At 50.0% G+C, this 19059-nt stretch overlaps 1 protein-coding gene across 2 annotated transcripts in view; it reads left to right on the forward strand.

Moving 5' to 3' along the window:
* The window catches only part of GRIK4 (glutamate ionotropic receptor kainate type subunit 4), a 401597-nt gene that overhangs the window by 267818 nt on the left and 114720 nt on the right, over positions 1-19059 (forward strand). Inside the window, exons 8-11 of one of the 2 annotated variants that reach the window (XM_069555412.1) lie at positions 8255-8416; positions 13718-13870; positions 14772-14876; positions 15551-17999. In XM_069555412.1, coding sequence (XP_069411513.1) covers positions 14863-14876; positions 15551-17921 — 2385 coding nt within the window. In that variant the 5' untranslated portion in view covers positions 8255-8416; positions 13718-13870; positions 14772-14862 and the 3' untranslated portion in view covers positions 17922-17999. Of the gene's footprint in view, positions 1-8254; positions 8417-13717; positions 13871-14771; positions 14877-15550; positions 18000-19059 lie in introns of those variants that run through there. The other variant, XM_069555411.1, reaches the window with a different exon arrangement.

Consider the following 19059-nt stretch of genomic DNA (forward strand, 5'->3'; position numbering starts at 1 on the left):
TCTAGGACAAAATACCAGCAGACAGTGTATGATCTAACATGTTGTGACTCCACAGCCATACCCACTCCCTCCAGCACAGTTATTGTCCTCATCATTTAATGAAACCAAAGAACCAGCTTCTGGTTTCACTAAGTTTCACTGGGCTAGAGATACAGAGATGAGCAAGACCACCCACAGGCCAGCAGGAAAGCTTTTGTGGCTCAGATGATGGTGATCAGGGATGACCAAGGCTCCTAAACCAGTCCTGGCTGAAGCCAGCCAAGTTCATGAAGCTGATTTTAACTGCCTACTTCTCTATGCATGTTAGCCATTCATGTCTTCAGTCACAATGCTTTTCTTTCTTTTATAAAAAACTTTTTATTTTGTATTGGGTTATAGCCAATTAACAGAGTTGTGATAGTTTCAGGTGAATAGAGAAGGGACCCAGCCATACATACACATGTATCCATTCTCCCCCGAACTCTCCTCCCATCCAGGCTGCCACATAACACTGAGCAGAGTTCCCTGTGCTAGACAGTAGGTCCTTGTTGGTTATCCGATTATACTGCATTTATTTCTAATTCCTCCCCACCTGAAACCTGGTGTTGTCTCGTGTTCCTCCCTGAGATTCTTTGTGCTGAACAGACATGGCATGGGGCAAACCTCAGCTCTCGCATGTTCTCAAGATCAGTTTTAATTGCTCAGTCTGGAGCCCACACCAATCCCCAGGACCCTTTGTAATTAAAATATTTCTCAGGCAGAGATTTAGCTGATGTTGGATAATCTCTTTACTCTCTTGGACAACCAGTGTTCATTTTGTAGCTGCAAATCTTAGACCAGAAGTCATTGCTCTTAAAGTCGAGTTGTATATTCTGAAATGAATTTTAATTCAATTTTGCCAGCTCTTTTACAGCACAGTCAGCATGAACTCGTAGTACCCTTGACCCTCGATGCCCCGCTCACAGGGATGCATAAGGGGTACAAATATATAAACCACTGGGCCCGGGTCTGTTTACAGCTGTGTGACCTTGGAAAACCACTCATTCCTCTGGGTCTCTGCTTCTTCAGCTATAAATTGACACTGGTAACTCCCCTGTGGTAGGGCTGCTATAAGAATGGATTGAGATCCTGCACATGCAGTCCCTAGTTCTGCCAGGCACACAGTTGGTGGTCAATAAATCGTCACAGTTATTATTATTATAATTATTGCTTTGTTAGGATTATTTACGGTTGAAAGGTCTGGAACTGCAGCTCAAGCCTTCTGTCTCCACACAAATAGCCACACCAAGCAATTAACACCGTATGGTGACTGACTTGGCAAAACTTTTCTTATTTGACAAGTAGCTAAGGATAGCTTCTTGCAGGGTGAGGAGGGGAGGGAAGAAGGGAGGAGAAACCCCCAGGCCAGGTAGTTCACTTTATCCACACCTAAGTGGAGTGTGGGGACCAGGAGAAGGAAGAAGGGACAGCGTGGAGGATGGACTGCACTAGCCATGGGTTATCCCTGCAAAGTGGATGCTCTGATCTGCATTTTATAGGTGAGCAGAACGAAATTCAGCAAGGCTACTCAGCTGCCCCAAATCACCTAACCAGTGTGTGGCAAAACAGGATTCGAACACAGACTATCTTATTTCAAAACCTCTTTTTATTATATCCTGCTGTCCCCTGATAGGATCGCCACATGACACGACTCCAGGGGGCGCCATGCACGTTGCCATACGCATGAACGGCAGCTGGGACTTGTGCTGTGTCGTGGCTGAGTCTCCCAAGATCCAAGGGGTAGGTTACTTAATAGACAAAGGAGAGATGAGGAAGGCCTGACCTGGGGATTGGAAAGGAAGGGGTAGAGATGCAGGACAAATTTAGGAGACAGATGTGAAAGGATTGACTAGACATAGAATTGAAAGAAGAGGGGGTGAAGGCTGCCTTTGAAGTGTCTGGCTTAGGTGGCCCTGGCAATGGTCAGGCCCTTGGGGGCTCAGAAATTGCGAGAAGAAACCAAGGAGAAAGGGCTTCTGGGCAGAGAGTATGAAATGCCCTTCCCCCACTTCCCCATTTCACCTGCCTCCTGGCCCAGACAGTAAAGGGTTAGGAGATGGACTTGACCCCAGGACATGGTCTGACCTGTGTTTTGATTTCCTGTTTTTCTCCTTAAAGTCAAGTACAGAGGCTGAGTCCAGATCATGAAAAACCCTTGTGCTTTTAACCTTAGTTGGCTGACCTTGTCCCTCACCCCTCCACTCCGCTGCCCACACTCAGCTTGCCCTAGCTCCTGGCCTGGTGGATGAGCAGGCTGTAGGGGGATGGAGTGGTCCTTGCAACTGACTGGAGTAGAAGGCCATGGGCAAACCAGGACATTGGAAGTGTCACAGCTGCTGGACAAAGGGGGCCATTCAGCTGATCCACAGCGCCCATGTGGCTCTCTATCCTTTATGCATGAAGCCTTCCTCCCAGGCCTGTTCTAAACACCCTTCAATTTCAGGTAACACTCTCCAGCATTCACTTGTGGTCATGACCTGACCTTCAATTGCAGCTATTCAGTCCCCTGAAAATCACCGTATACAGAAGGATACACGTGCACACACGATCCCATATGCTCACACATACACAGATGTGTGCACATCTATAACTTTTTAAATGAGAAAGCCCAGTGATAAGAAACCAAGCTGTCAGGAATTTGCTTTTCAAAATATAATAATGTAACTTGCAGAGAACAATCAAGGGCTGGTCACCATCCTGCTCATGTTCTTATACCTTCTGAGCAGAGTCAGGCATAGTGAGGACCCCAGGACTTTGAAGCATCTTCCATCCACAGCCTCAAGCAACCTTCACCAAACAGCTTCCAGGTATTAAGCACTATGCTGGGTGCAGTGGAGGTTTCAGAAATGAGTCAGGGAACCTCCCTGGCTGTCCAGTGGTTAAGACCCTGAACTCCCAATGAAGGGGGCACAGGTTTGATCCTTGGTCAGGGAACTAAGATCCTGCAACCCTTGGGTGAAGCCAGATTTTTTTTTTTTAAATGGGGGACTTCCCTGGTGGCACAATGGATAAGAATCTGCCTGCCAATGAAGGGGCCATGGGTTCAATCCCTGGTCGGGGAAGATGCCACATGCTGCAGGGCAACTAAGCCTGTGTGCCACCACTACTGAGCCCAAATTCTTGAGCCCCAGCCTGCAAACAGTAACTACGAAGCCCAAATGCCACAGCTACTGAAGCTCACACACCCTAGAGGCTATGCTCGGCAACAAGAGAAGCCACTGCAATGAGAAGCCTGCACATTGCAGCTAGAGAGTAGCTCCCACTCGCCACAACTAGAGAAAAGCCCAACAGCGGTGAAGACTCAGCACAGCCAAAAATAAATAAATAGTGAACGGGTCAGGTACAGCCCTGCTCTTAGGAACACACAGGCCTTGGGAGGAAGAGGCTGTGGACATGAAAATATATTGGTGCTGCAAGTGCTATCACAAAACCACGTGCTCTTGGAGTAGTTGAAGACTTGGTCTTGGCCTCTGTGCCACACTCGGCCTTACCAGGTGGCCACGGGCTCTGTTCTTCACCCTGGTTCCTCTGGTCTCGTGACAGTGGTAGAATCTACTCACATTGGGAGCAGAGGCCTTAAGATTTCCCTCCCCAGCACATTTATAAGAGAACCAAGGTTCCCATGAGAACCTGATCTATCTCAGGGCTCCTAACACTTTGTCACTTCAGTTAAGGTCACAGCCAGCCAGGGAACACACCTGGAGAGCACAGGACACCTGGAGGAGGCCAGGGTACATTCTTGGCTAGAGCTCTTGGTGGAAAGCAGGAGCCGGAGTGTCTATGCTCCCCTCTCATCCTGAAACTGATTGATCATATATAATACCCTCTCAGCCAAATGATACCCTCCCTATGACTTGATTTGGGGGTTATGATTCATATTTCCCTAAATACGTTTAGAATTGTTGTTCAGTTGTTGCTAAGTCATGTTCAACTCTTTGCAACCCCATGGACTGTAGCATGCCAGGCTTTCCTGTCCTTCACTATCAAATGCTCAAACTCATGTCCATTGAATCAGTGATGCCATCCTACCATCTCATCCTCTGTCACCCCCTTCTCCTCCTCCCCTTAATCTTTCCCAGCATCAGGATCTTTTCCAGTGTGTCAGCTCTTTGCACCAGGTGGCCAAAAAACTGGAGCTTCAGCATCAGTCCTTCCAATGAATGAAAGAAAGTGAAAGTGAAGTCGCTCAGTCGTGTCTGACTCCTTGCGACCCGTGGACTGTAGACCCCCAAGTTCCTCCGTCCATGGAATTCTCCAGGCAAGAATACTGGAGTGGGTTGCCATTTCCTTCTCCAATGAATAGTCAGGGTTAATTCCCTTTAGGATTGACTGATTTGATCTCCTTGCTGTCCAAGGGACTCTCAAAAGTCTTTTCCAGCACCACAGTTTGAAAGCATCAGTTCTTCAGCACTCAGCCTGCTTGATGGTCCAACTCTCACGTCTGTGCATGACTATGTCGCATGTTTAAAACAGCGTTTCCCACTGCACAGTCTATAGAACACTCCTGCAAGACATCCATAGCTTTGGTGGGGAATGTGTTTCATGGTTAGCGTTTAGAAAGTCCCAGGTTAAACAAAACTAAGCTGCTTTACGGTGGGACTTCTTTAACCCTTTAATGTGCTAGTGTGCGTTGTCAATCTTGAACATGTGGTTAGAACATGCCAGGTTTGCTCCCCTTATTTGAACATGGAAACTTGTTTTCTTGAAAATTCTGTTAACACTTCCCAGAAAAGCTAGTGTCCTAAGAAGCACACTTTGGGAAATACTAGAACTTAAAAGATTTTCTTTGTGTACAAACTGGCAGTGGGCAGCTGTTTCCCATTTTCACTTAGATACCAAGCTTCAGCAGCAGCAGGAGAGTGTAAGTTTAGACAGAAAGAAGCATTTCCTAACAGTGAAGATGCTTAGAGAATAGAAGCCTGAAGGGTCCTGGGAAATTACTATAAAAGAACACTCCACCCCTTTCTTGTCCTTTCACAAGCTCTCCCATGAGTCGTTATAAATAGGATGGATTATCAAGGAAGCTCCTGGATCTTTTTATCTTAAGGGGGCCTTTGAAAATAGGATATAATTGGAGGATGAGAAGGTAGTTATTAAAAGGCAGCAAGACAGGTTGTCTGGCTTTGGGATGGGCTGTCTCTAAGTGTCTGTAATTAATTCATCCATTCTTACTCAGCTCGGGTCATGCGTTTCAAGGAAATACCCTCTGAACTCAGGTTTCCAAGACGAGTGGAACTAAAGAAGTAGGAAGCTAGAAGCTGCCCACAATCTTGTGGTAGCATGTTCGTAGCTGTCCCATGTTGAACATATCTTATGTGCCAGAGATGATACGCCTGGTGCGTGCCTATTACTTATTCCTTGAACAACCTCTGAGGTTGCTGTCATTGTAGTTGCCGCTTTAAATGAGGATCTGAAGCCCAGATCACACATGGCAGTATAGTGCACCACCTGGATTTGAACCCAAAGCGCTTACCATGTGTCCCCCCTACTGCCGCTGTGAGTCTAGACATCAAGGTGTCAAAGTGAAAGTGAAAGTTGCTCAATTATGTCCGACTCTTTGCAACCCCATTGACTATACAGTCCATGGAATTCTCCAGGCCAGAATACTGGAGTGGGTAGCCTTTCCCTTCTCCGGGGGATCTTCCCAACCCAGGGATCCAACCCTGGTCTCCCACATTGCAGGCGGATTCTATACCAGCTGAGCCACAAGGGAAGCCCAAGAATACTGGAGTGGGTAGCCTATCCCTTCTCCAGGGGATCTTCCCGACCCAGGAATCGAACCAAGGTCTCCTGCATTGCAGGTGGATTCTTTACCGACTGAGCTATCAGGGCTTCCTTGAAATGGGACTTCTTCCACCCTGCTGTGCATGTGAGGATAGGGCAGCGGGTGGTGGTGGTGATGAGCTGCCCACATTGACACAGAAGCCGAGGGAGAGGGGACATCTCCAGCTCCCCCCACACCAACTACAGCCGGGGAGGCCCCTTGGTCCCTGACAGCAGCCTGGCCCTGTACCCCGCCACCCTGTCCTTGCCAGATGCTCTCTCCTCGTTAGCCATCTGCACCCTTGTGTCTGTTGATAGCCCAGAGCGCATGGGCAGCTGCCCTGTTAGAGACGGGAGACATATCAGCTTATGAATCAATACATTCTCTGACACATCTGGGTTCCCCTGACGGGGATGTGGCAGGATCCAAAAGACACTTAATCCTCATCCCACTCCATGTTGTCAGCCTTTGGTGGCTCCAAAGGCATCTTTGTAACTTCAGTCTGCAAGCTGCAGCTAATGAGGCTGGACTCCAGGCAGAGCGCAGGCCCATGGCCCGAGGGCTTGGCCGTGGCCGTGGATGTGAGTGAGTGAGTTTACCAGGGACGTGACAGGGGCCTGGAGGAACTAAGTCTTAAGACAATGAGGCCGCCTGAAGAAGAGCCGTGTTTCTGCTCAGCTACAAAGCAAGCCCACGGCACCTGCCATCTGTCATGTCAAACGGAGTGGCTGATGGGTTAGTCCTGGGGTCTAACAACCGTGGGCCCAGAGGGTGCAGAGCTGTGTGCGAGGCATGTGGAATAAATGTGTGATGAATGTGAATTCAATGCACAAGGATGACCTGACCTGCATGTGAAGGCATTATTTCAGGAGCGGGGATTGGTGAGCTGAATAGCCCACACTCTCTTGCCTGGTGTCCCTGTATAGGACCAGGGGGACTTTGGGGGTTCAGGGCTCTGACCTCAGCCCTGCCTGAGATAGGGGTGCTTCTCCCTGTGACACTAGCTGACCTCCTTGAGACTCATGCCTGCAGCTTTTAGCTGAGTGAAACCATGGCTCCAGCCACGTGATTGGGTGAGGCCCACACATCCTGGGAGAATCCCCTTGAGTGTCTAAATGCCACTGCCCCACATGGGGTTTCCTTAACTTCCTCATCTCGGGGAGCAACGCCCACCCTAGCCCCCCATAGATATCTGACGGTGCCTGGGTGCTAAGTCACTTCAGTTGTGTCCGACTCTATGACCTCATGGACTGTAGCCCACCAGGCTCCTCTGTTCTTGGAATTCTCCAGGCGAGAATACTGAAGTGGGTTGCCATACCCTTCTCCAGGGGATCTTTCTGACCCAGGGATCGAAACTGTGTCTCCCTGTGGCTTCTGCATTGTAGGCAAATTCTTTACTGCTGAGCCACCGGGAGCCCTATCTGACAGCATATGTGTTTATTTGTTTGCTTACAGTCTGTCTCGTCCCCTAACCTGCAAGTTCCTGGACGTCAGGAAATGTGTTTCTTGTTCATATATATTCCGTGTCTAGAACATCCTCTGTGCCCATGTCTGGCGCATAATCAGCACTTCAATATTTGTGAAATGAATAAAAAATAATAATAAAATGAAGGCACAGCCCTACCTGCAGATGTTCAGGTGGAGATTCTTAGAAATACAATGTGATCTTCTTACTCCTCGGCTGGCTGAGCCTCAGGTCCCATCACTATTAGAATAAAGTGCAAGTTCCCTGACCCAGGAACCAAGCCCTGTGCTCTGGCCCCTGCTGACATCTCCCGCTCCATCTCTCACGGTCACCTCACCCTCACGTATCCTGGTTCTGACCCAGTGACTCTCAAACTTTAATGTGCATATGACCTTGGACCCTACTAAAAATACCGAGTCCTGGGCCTCAGCTTCTGAGATAATGGATTCAGTTGGTGTTAGGTGGGATGCAGGCATCATCACTTTTTTAAAAAAGATACCCAGGTGAGTCTGACGGCAGGCATTCCGTGGACGCGCTCTGAAGAGCGATGCTCCTGTGAAAGTATCCCGCAGGCGCCCACACACTCTCTCACCTCCAGGTCTTTGTGTCCCTGGTGACTTCTGTCTGGAATAGCCTTGGTCCACTCACATTTTCCACCCAGAAAATGCCTGAGCACCCTTCAAGACAGCTCACGGGTCATACTTTCTACACACAGCATCCTGCCTCCACCAGCTCATTCGTGGTTTTCTTTCTTTCTCCAGCCAGAGCATTGTACACATGCCCTTCGTAGAGATCATTCTGCTCATTTCTCTTTTCTCCCCCCCCTGCACCCCTACCCTGTGAGCTATTTGAGAAAGAACTCTCTGCCATCCCCGGACCCTGACGCCCAGCGGAGCACCTGGCCTTGTGTCCATCTGGCTAGGCTGCACTCCCCAGCTGTGAGCCCGCAGAGCCCACCCACCCTGCCCTCCCTGACCCTGCTCTGCCCTGCCTGCTGCGTCTTTCAGGAGTTCTCGCTCCAGCGGATGGACAGTCTCGTGGATGATCGAGTCAACATTCTGGGCTTTTCCATCTTCAACCAGTCCCACGCTTTCTTCCAAGAGTTTGCACAGAGCCTCAACCAGTCCTGGCAGGAGAACTGTGACCACGTGCCCTTCACGGGGCCCGCAGTAAGTGCCCACCAGGCCCCTCCCTGGTGCCCCTTTGCTGCCAGCACCCCATCTGTGAGCCAGCCCCTCCCCCCAAATACAGCCCATTCTGGACTCCAGCATTCTCCAGGCCCAGCTCAAAACTGGATCATACAAATGCTGGAAAGTGCTTACAAGGGACACTTTGGGGGAGAAGTCAGCAGGGAGGGAGCATGTGGAGGCTCCAGACTGTCATTTAGTGATGTCTGTGGCCAGACTCCTGATGATGCTGTTGCTAAGACCCACTGAGTTTTGGATCCAAGAATCTTACGTTGGAAGGGCTTTAGCTGATCTGTTCCTTCATCTCTCAGATAGACTGAAGCCCAGACATGGAGATGAGGGAAGGAGATGTGGGGATCTTGTTCAGGGGCAAACACCAAGCCTTTCGCAAGTGAAATAAGATTCTGATACTCCTGGTCCCGTGCCGTGGATCATTGCCCCCAGGGCAGCTCATCCAGACAGGCTTCCTTTGTGCCTTTACCTGCGTTTTTCCTCCCCGCACTTCGTTCCCTGTGTGTGTGTGATGGAGGAAGAGATTTCCCTGGCTGTTCTCTACCAGGTCCAATGTCCTTACTCTGTGGGGCCTGTCAAGGATGTCTGCTTGTGTTCATTTATTACAAGGCACGTTCTCTGGAAGTGGGCTTGGCTTTCTAGATCTGTCCTAGCTGGGTTAGATTTAAGCCTCCCAAAGCCCTATGAGGCTGTTCATGTGATGCTCATATAACTTTTCGAAGGTCAGAACTCTTGCAAAGCTCAAGGAGCTTTGATGAGGGAACCAACTGAGAGAAGGAGGCATGAGAACTTGAGCTAGAAGGTTCTCAGCGCATTCTAGCAGGGTGTTTTAGACCTGAAAGAGGAAAGATGCCAAAGGAAGGATTTCCTGGGGCGAAACACCTGGAGGGAGGGAGTCCTCACCCCCAGTTGCTTAAGGGGCAGTGACGAGTCCCCAGGCACAGGGTCATGGGGAGGCTCACCCATCCCGGGAGGAGTGCAGCCCTGTTGCCCCCGTCTTGTCTGTGGGTCTTGCACTCACCACTCCAGTGTTGTAATGAGGTGCTCATTACACCTCACAGAGGCTGGAGCACAGCCTCTTGAGAGGCTCATAGCACAGTATCAGGAAGTGAAGTAAAGTGAAAGTCAGTTAGTCGTGTCTGACTCTTTGTGACCCCATAGACTGTAGCCCACCAGGCTCCTGTGTCCATGGGGTTTCCCAGGCAAGAATACTGGAGTGGGTTGCCATTCCCTTCTCCAGGGGATCTTCCCAACCCAGGGATCAAGCCCAGGTCTCCCGCATTGCAGGCAGATTCTTTACCAGCTGGGCCACAAGGGAAGCCCAAGAACACTAGAGTGGGTAGCCTATTCCTTCTCCAGTGGATCTTCCCGACCCAGGAATCGAACAGGGGTCTCCTGCATTGCAAGCAGATTGTTTACCAACTCAGCTAAGAGAAGGCAAAACTTGCCACCTCCTCTCCAACCCAAACCAGTCCACATTTGGCATCCGGCCTAGTGACATTAAAGGTCCTGGTGCCACGTTGCCAGTGTCCCTCTGAGGTTTTCAACCCGGCCATTTGTGTGCACATTGACCGCAGACAGGCAGATGGGTGGCCCCGGGCACCTGGCTCATGCCTACCCGATACCCCGGCCAGGCGGCGCCACTCACAGGGCTGTGGGACCGGCTTGGGCTGTGCTCACATGTGCTGACAAGAGCACTGGCTTTGGAGGCACAGGATCTGGATTCAAATCCTGGCTCTGCTGTTCCCTTGCTGTGTGATCTTAGGTAGCTATGTAACCCTCCTGGGCCTCAGATGCTTTTTCTGTCATGTTGGGGAATTAGGTTTGACCATCTTAGAGGATTATTGTGAAGATAAAATGCGATATGATTCCATCCTCAATTTTACTGCATAATGTAAAGAGTACAGATATGCATTGAATTAATTTATTTAACATTCCATCTGCTGGATACTTCGAGAACCATTCCCTGGTGACTCAGACGGTAAAGAATCTGCCTGCAATACAGGAGACCCAGGTTCAATCCCTGGGTTGAGAAGATCCCCTGGAAAAGGGAATGACTACCCACTACAGTATTCTTGCCTGGAGAATTCCACAGACAGAGAAGCCTGGCGGGCTACAGTCTGTGAGGGTCGCAAAGAGTAGGACACGATTGAATGACTAACACTTTCCCACTTCTTCCACTACGTGCACTGAATGAACTTATTTAACATTTTATCTGGCAGATATTTCAGGAAGCATTAGTACGTATATCAGGTAGCTTTTGCAACACCAGCTTTGTAACAGCCAGCACCCAGACCTTACCAGCTTACAACAATGAACATTTATGGAGCTCGTGCATCTGAGGGTCAACCAGGGATCAACTCATCTAAGCTGGCTCAGCAGAGCAGCTCTGTTGATCTGGCTGAGCTCATTCAGTGCCTAGGAGTCGGCTGATCGAGGCTGGGGCTCCACATAGCTCTCATGCTTCTAGCCCAGCAGGCTGGCCTGGCATGTTCTCTCATGGTGGTGGCAGGAGGGCAGCAAAGCAAGTGGAAATGCACAAGACCTCTGAGTCCTAGGCTCCCAGGATGGGCACCTGTGACTCCCACTTCATCTTGTTGGCCAAAGAAAGCCGCACTCACAGACTCAGAGTCAAGGAGTGAGAACAGATAGAATGCTGAACCGCTGATGCTTGAAATAATCCCACCTGGACTTCTTCCTCTTCATGGCACCCTAATAACAGACAATAGCAGTCATGCTGCCCTTGTTGAACAAATGAGAAAACTGAGGTGCAGAAGTGCCGGGGGGCCTTGCGGAGGACCTCCAGAGGACGGGGCCACAGCGCAGCCTGGACTCTATCCTACAGAACCTTCCAGCCACGGTGTCTGAAGGGAAGGTGGTATAGGAACTCCTCCCCTTGACGAATGTGAAGCTCATCTTTCTCCAGGCTTCTCGCTTCAGCACCTACCTTTTGAAAAGCGGTGCCTCTTCCTGTCTCTTTGGGGGCGGAAATTCCCAGCACAAACAGCCTAGCTCCTTCATCTGCCAGGAGCTGGAAGACGAGGAAGAATCATTTCCAGGAACGCACAGCCTGGTTTGTCTCCCCACTCAGCTTCTTAAAGAGATGCTCCATCGGGGAGGGACCACTCCCCTCCTCCCTCTTTCCTCCGCGAACCTCTCCTCCCCATCAGCTCTGTTCTCTTTTTCCTTCTCATCTCCTCCCCGCTCAGTCTGCCCTTTCCACTTTCCTCTGCCACTATAACCTCCTTCCCTTCTGGCCCTTTCTGTGTTTTCTCTCCCACACTCCACATTTTCTTTGCATTTTCTTCTCTCTTACTTCTTTTTCTCCCAACTGGAGTGTGCCTCCCTCTCTTCCTCTTCTTCCCTGTTGGACCCATGATGTTCCAGGTGGAGCTTGTTGGAATGGGGGCCCAGTTCCAAGGGCACAGAGAGGGAGTGGCTGTACAGAAGGGTGACCACCAAAAAAAAAAAAAAAAAAAAAAAGGGCTCAGTGCTGCCCCCACCAGGCCATGCCTGCCTGGCGGCTGCCGGCCAACCACAACCATGCTTCCTGCCTGAGCGGAAGACAGTCTTGAACGCAGACACGTCCCTGCTAATTACATATGCCACTCCCATTCATCACGCAGCAAAGAACAAAAATCGTAGAAAATCATTAAAATTACAGATGGCTAGATTAAGTAATTAGAATTTGGGCTAAAACAGCTGTTTGTAATTAAGTGTTTATTTCATTGAATAAAACCCAAATTGTAAGAACTATTCCATGAAATTTTAATGGTTCCTGTCCTGGAATTGTGCTGGGGATCAGAGTTTAAGCGACAGAAGTTCAGAGACAAACGGACACCCAAGAGGACTCTGGGAATCCAGTGATCTGAGGGTGTTGGGGAATATAAGGGTTACAGTGGTGTGGTTAAAAGATACTCTTATTTTTATTCTGATGGATGGGGGAGAAATTCAGCTGCTATTCCTTGAGTCAGATTGATTCATCTTAATTTATACAGTCTTTCATTCCCCTAAACAATTTACAAACAGCTTCAAAGAAGATAGCAATGAAGAAACAAATGAAAATATAAAAACTAGAGAATCACGGGTGTTTGCCAAGGAACATTTCGAGCCAAGAAAGAGGAGAGGATTTTAAATGAGAATTGAGTCGTTTGGGGGATTTAATATTTAGAAGAGACAAGGACAGGAGAAGCAGAGACAGGACCTAGAGGCATGCCCACACAGATGGGGAACAGAAGCCACAGAAAGACAGCAAGGGCTCCGAAAGGGAAACAGGATGGAAGATGGAAGGAGCAGGGATAATGGGCTTTGCAGACCCAGGAGCAGAAACACGGATGGAGCGCTGGTTAGGTACCAGGACTTTCCCCAACTGCAGTGCCAAATGCTTTCCAGAGCTAAATTAGTAAATAATAGGAGACGGAGAAAGCAATTGGGAGACCCAAAAGATGCTTCGGGATGGAGACCTGCAGTGGGACGGAAAAGCTGACGAGCGAGAAGTTAGATAACAGGCTCTCACACCTTCGGAGGTGAAATTGGTGATGGGGGATGGGGTGGGAGGAATTAGCTGGAGGAGTGTGGATGGAACGCAAGGTTTCAGAGAAGCTGATGGAGGATCCCAGTAAGAGACCTGGGCTGATTGCCAGGAGCCTGGGAGAGAACTGTCTAGTGATAGACAGAGGACCCTTGGAGACTAAGCTGGGTAAAGGAGATGTTTAGGGCTTAGGAGGTTTCAGGAGCTCAAGGCAGCCCAAGCTGGACTGCAGAAAGGACTCATGAAGCCCAGAGCACACTGGGGATACATCACCTGGGTCACCTCTCTGAAGACAAGATACAGATGGAGAGAAGACAGGAACTTTGAGGGTGGTCCTTCCATCCTCTTCCTCCTCCTCACCCTCAGCATCCCTTGTTGGAGTTGTAATTACTTAGAAGCACCTGAAGAATCTTGAAGGCCAAATGCCAGAGAATACTGCAGATAAGCACATGCCGATCTCTCGGCATCTGGATCGTTTGCTAATGAGGGAGCATCAGCCAAGACAACCGCATCCCAGACGACGTGGGAAGCGGCAACCATGTGGCAGGAGCGAGCTTGGGGCCTGGTGGGAGGATGCGAGAAATGGCGTGGCGAGCTGTGTCTGCAAGTCTCCAGGGAGAGGTGGACCCAGGGCATCTGAGACACACCCTCACGTCTTTGTTTTGCTTTTTCTTCCTCCTCCTTTCTTCCTCCTCTTCCTTTTCCTCCTTTATACCCACCACTTTGTCTCTCTGCCTCAGCTGTCCTCGGCCCTGCTGTTTGACGCTGTCTATGCCGTGGTGACCGCGGTGCAGGAGCTAAACCGCAGCCAGGAGATCGGTGTGAAGCCCCTGTCTTGCGGCTCGGCCCAGATCTGGCAGCACGGCACCAGCCTCATGAACTACCTGCGCATGGTGAGGGGTGGTGGGAACCCTGCAGGCCACGCCCAGCCTGCAAGGTGCGGAGTCGGGGGAGACACTGTTCAAGGCCCCCCACCTCCAGGCCTCCCAGTATATCACAGCCATGGGTAAAACAATGATCTGTGATGATCCCATTCAGGGGCCATCAGTCCCAGTTGCTCCCTAATCCCTAAAAACCACTGAGAACCCATGGCAAGTTTGCAAGGCAGTGGCTCTTGAGCCTTAGACTGTTAGGCAGTTCCTGGATTCTAGGCTTGGAACTGGGACCCTGTTGGCTCAGACCTAGTCCTTGCAAAGCTTTGCACACATGGGGATAGATAATGCTGCCATGGATGTTGGCCCCTCAGGGAGTCACAGGCTCAGCACTTCTGGCCTGATGCTAAGTTCCCCCAGAGTTCTCCCAGCTAAGCCACCACTGGTGGGATGGACATGGATTCTAGCCCAGGAAAAAGCCATCTCCCATCAGAAAAACCTGGTGCAGAGCGGCTGGGACTTTGCAGCTAGAGTCAGGTCATCCTGACTTCCTGCAGCTTAGAGATGGGCGAGCAGCTGCCCAAGGAGGATAGATGATATTCACAGCCAAGGGCGTGGAGGAGGAGCTCTGGGGGATCTGAGCTCAAACTAGCATCTCAGTACCGAATTGGTTTATGCGGCAGCTATGAGGTCACTGGGTGTGGGGCATCCTTTCCTCCTCCAGCCCCGGCCAAGTCTGAACTGGTTCCAGAGACATCATTTTCATAGTCTCAAGATCCTGTGGCCGAGAGGTGGGCAGGAGAATGGGTCTTGATGGCTTCCCCTCTCTTGTGCATCCTTCACTAGTGTGGTAGAATGCTTGCTCCGCGCCACATGGAAGGCTGGGCCTATTTGGTGCTGTAACTCACTCTCTCTTGGACAGGTAGAATTGGAAGGTCTCACCGGCCACATTGAATTCAACAGCAAAGGCCAGAGGTCCAACTATGCCTTGAAAATCTTGCAGTTCACAAGGAATGGTTTCCGGCAGGTAAGCCTAGCCTGCTGGCAGATCCCTCCTCCTTGCTCCTGTCTCTGCCCCCCAGCCCATTTCTCCTTGGCACTCAGGATGACCTCCCCAGAGCAGCAGGTGGTGTCCAGTGCAAGGCTTCTCCTCGTCCTGCACCAGGATCAGCCAGTGTGGATAAGGGGTCACAGCCCCAGCAGAACACCAAGAGGGAGGCAACTGTGCTTCATAGCGGGAGAGGGAAGAGAGGGGGGCATTCTACCATGTGGATTATTCTGCTTCCTGAATCTGGCCCTAATCCTGGGACCAGGGTTAGTTTCCAGGTGGCTTGCTGGTCGCAAATGGATCAGATCCCATCCCATGGGGTTTGAGGAGTCCCTCAGGGTTCAGTTCTCTCCTGTCAGCTCTTGTCTGAACAACCCAGCTCTGCCCCCTGCCATGCCAGTCACACCCCTCCTCTCCTGGCTGCTCCCTGTCCAACTCAGGGGTGCTTCATCCTCCGGCTCTCCTTTCAACTCGCTCCGCCTCTCTCATCCTCCTGCATTAACCTTCTCACTCTCCTTTCCTCTGATTCTCCTACATCAGAGGAAACAGGGATTCTGGAAGTCACTCCAAGTGCCTCTCTGAAGGTCTCCCAACCTCTCCATCACTCCAATAGTAAATTCTTTATTCTTAGTGTAGCCTTTCTCCAACCTTAGGAAAACATTAGAAGCAGAAAATGATGCACTAACTATAGCAGGAAGCAGACATATTGAAGAGCCTCCTGACTATCAGAGTGGCGAAGGAAACATACCACTGAAGAGGTTGCAGAATCACCTTTCCAGGAGATTAAGAAGAATCATCGTCATCTTCTTCATCAATACCACTACTGTCATCTTCACCACCGCCCCCAGCACCATCATCCTCATGGCCGCCATCACCATGATCTGCACCATCATCGTCACCATCTCCATCATTTTCACCACCACCACCACCATTATCATCTTCATCACCACCACCACCGTCATCATCATCTTCATCACCACCACCACCACCATCATCATCTTCACCACCACCACCACCATCATCATCTTCATCACCACCACCACCACCATCATCATCATCTTCACCACCACCACCACCATCATCATCTTCATCACCACCACCACCACCATCATCATCTTCACCACCACCACCACCATCATCATCTTCATCACCACCACCACCACCATCATCATCATCTTCACCACAACCACCACCATCATCATCTTCATCACCACCACCACCACCACCATCATCTTCACCACAACCACCACCATCATCTTCTTCATCACCACCACCACCACCATCATCATCTTCACCACCACCACCACCATCATCATCTTCATCACCACCACCACCACCATCATCATCTTCACCACCACCACCACCATCATCATCTTCATCACCACCACCACCACCACCATCATCTTCACCACAACCACCACCATCATCTTCTTCATCACCACCACCACCACCACCACCATCATCATCACCACCACCGCCACCATCATCTTCATCACCACCACCACCATCATCTTCATCATCACCACCACCATCATCTTCACCACAACCACCATCATCTTCTTCATCACCACCACCATCATCATCATCTTCACCACCACTACCACCACCACCATCATCATCTTCATCACCACCACCACCATCATCTTCTTCATCTTCACCACCACCATCATCATCTTCATCACCACCACCACCATCATCTTCTTCATCTTCACCACCACCATCATCATCTTCACCACCGCCACCAGCACCATCATCATCACCACCACCGCCACCATCATCTTCATCACCACCACCACCATCATCTTCACCACAACCACCACCACCATCATCATCTTCATCACCACCACCATCATCATCATCTTCATCATCACCACCACCATCATCTTCACCACAACCACCACCACCGTCATCTTCTTCATCTTCACCACCATCATCATCATCTTCATCACCACCACCATCATCACCACCACCGCCACCACCATCATCATCTTCATCACCACCACCATCATCTTCACCACCGCCACCACCACCATCATCATCTTCACCACCACCACCATCATCATCATCTTCATCACCACCACCATCATCATCACCACCACCATCATCTTCACCACCACCACCACCATCTTCATTACCACCGCCACCATCATCATCTTCACCACCACCACCATCATCATCATCTTCACCACCACCACCATCATCTTCACCATCATCATCATCTTCATCACCACCACCATCATCTTCACCACAACCACCATCATCATCTTCATCACCACCATCACCACCATCATCTTCACCACAACCACCACCATTGTCTTCACCACCACCACCACCATCATCATCCTCTTCATCACCACCACCATCATCTTCACCACAACCACCATCATCATCTTCATCACCACCATCACCACCATCATCTTCACCACAACCACCACCATCGTCTTCACCACCACCACCACCATCATCATCATCTTCATCACCACCACCATCATCTTCACCATCATCATCATCTTCATCACCACCACCATCATCTTCACCACAACCACCATCATCATCTTCATCACCACCATCACCACCATCATCTTCACCACAACCACCACCATCGTCTTCACCACCACCACCACCATCATCATCATCTTCATCACCACCACCATCATCTTCACCACAACCACCATCATCATCTTCATCACCACCATCACCACCATCATCTTCACCACAACCACCACCATCGTCTTCACCACCACCACCACCATCATCATCATCTTCATCACCACCACCATCATCTTCACCACAACCACCATCATCATCTTCATCACCACCACCACCACCATCATCTTCACCACCACCACCACCACCACCATCATCTTCACCACCACCACCACCATCATCATCTTCACCACCACCGCCATCTCTATCATTTCCACGACCACCACCATCATCATTATCATAGGGGTTTTCATTCACCAAACTCTAACCATGAGCCATTTACCACATGAAGTATGTCATTCATATTTTCCCTTTTAATCCCACAAAGTAGTTTACTTCTCATTAATCCCCGTTTTGCAAGCGAGGAAACTGAGGCTCCAGGAGACTTGATCTTGAACAATGTAGTCATGGCAGCTGGTTTTGAATTCAAGCATTTCTGACTCTAAAACCCAAGTTCTTAACCATTATGACAAATTATGCATCAGAATCACCGTGGCAATTTGTGGAAAATGCAGATTTTTTGGACTCCACCCCACAAGAGTCTGATTGGGTAGACCTAGTGGAGGACCCAGGAACAGACCCCAGAGGTGATCTGGGTGACACCCTGGGCTGTGCTGGAAGGGCCATCACACCTGCATCCTTCCACTTGGTCCCCGTGTCTGAGAGACTCTGATTCAGCCTGTCTCACCAGGGCCAATGGAGTTCCTTCTAGGAGGGAAGCAATTATGATCGACTACAAGGGCAGATCACCCTTCTGGGAAGACAATAAAGTAAAAGGCAGGAGTCCCAGGCTGAGAGAGGAGCTATGCTAACGACTGCTCTTAGCTCAGGGCTGGAGCTCCGTGATCTTGAAGCGATGACATCAGCGACTGTTTTCCGTAACTTCCCAAGTGGGGCAGGAGTGAGGTAAGCAGTCAGAAACTATGGGATGGGGGGCCACAAAATCGTCATGTCACAGCTGTCACAGATTGTGAGCTTGCCCTGTGTGTCAGGCACTGGGCTGGGAGGAAGCAATGGAAAAGATACAGTGCCTACACTGAGAGAGCCTAGAGTCTGGCAAGAGGCTGACATGGGGAAAATAAGTGCAATTTTAGGTTATTAAACTCGAATCGTGCCCTTGGGCTCATAATTCCCGAACAAATGAAGCCTCCCATCTGTAGGAAAATTGTCAGGCTGACTTCCTGAGTCCCACTGGGGGATGTGAAGTAAGGAACTTTTATTCATTTTTTGCAATATATACATATGGGCTTCCCTCATAGCTCAGTCGGTAAGGAATCTGCCTGCAGTGCAGGAGACCCAGGTTTGATTCCTGGATCGGGAAGATCCCTGGAGAAAGAAATGGCAACCCACTCCACTATTCTTGCCTGGAGAATTCCATGGACAGAGGAGCCTGGTGGGCTATAGTCCATGGAGTCACAAGAATCAGACACGAGCTAGCTACTAAATCATCACAGAG

This window comes from Ovis canadensis, chromosome 15, assembly GCF_042477335.2.
Source record: "Ovis canadensis isolate MfBH-ARS-UI-01 breed Bighorn chromosome 15, ARS-UI_OviCan_v2, whole genome shotgun sequence".
Classification (NCBI taxonomy): domain Eukaryota; kingdom Metazoa; phylum Chordata; class Mammalia; order Artiodactyla; family Bovidae; genus Ovis; species Ovis canadensis.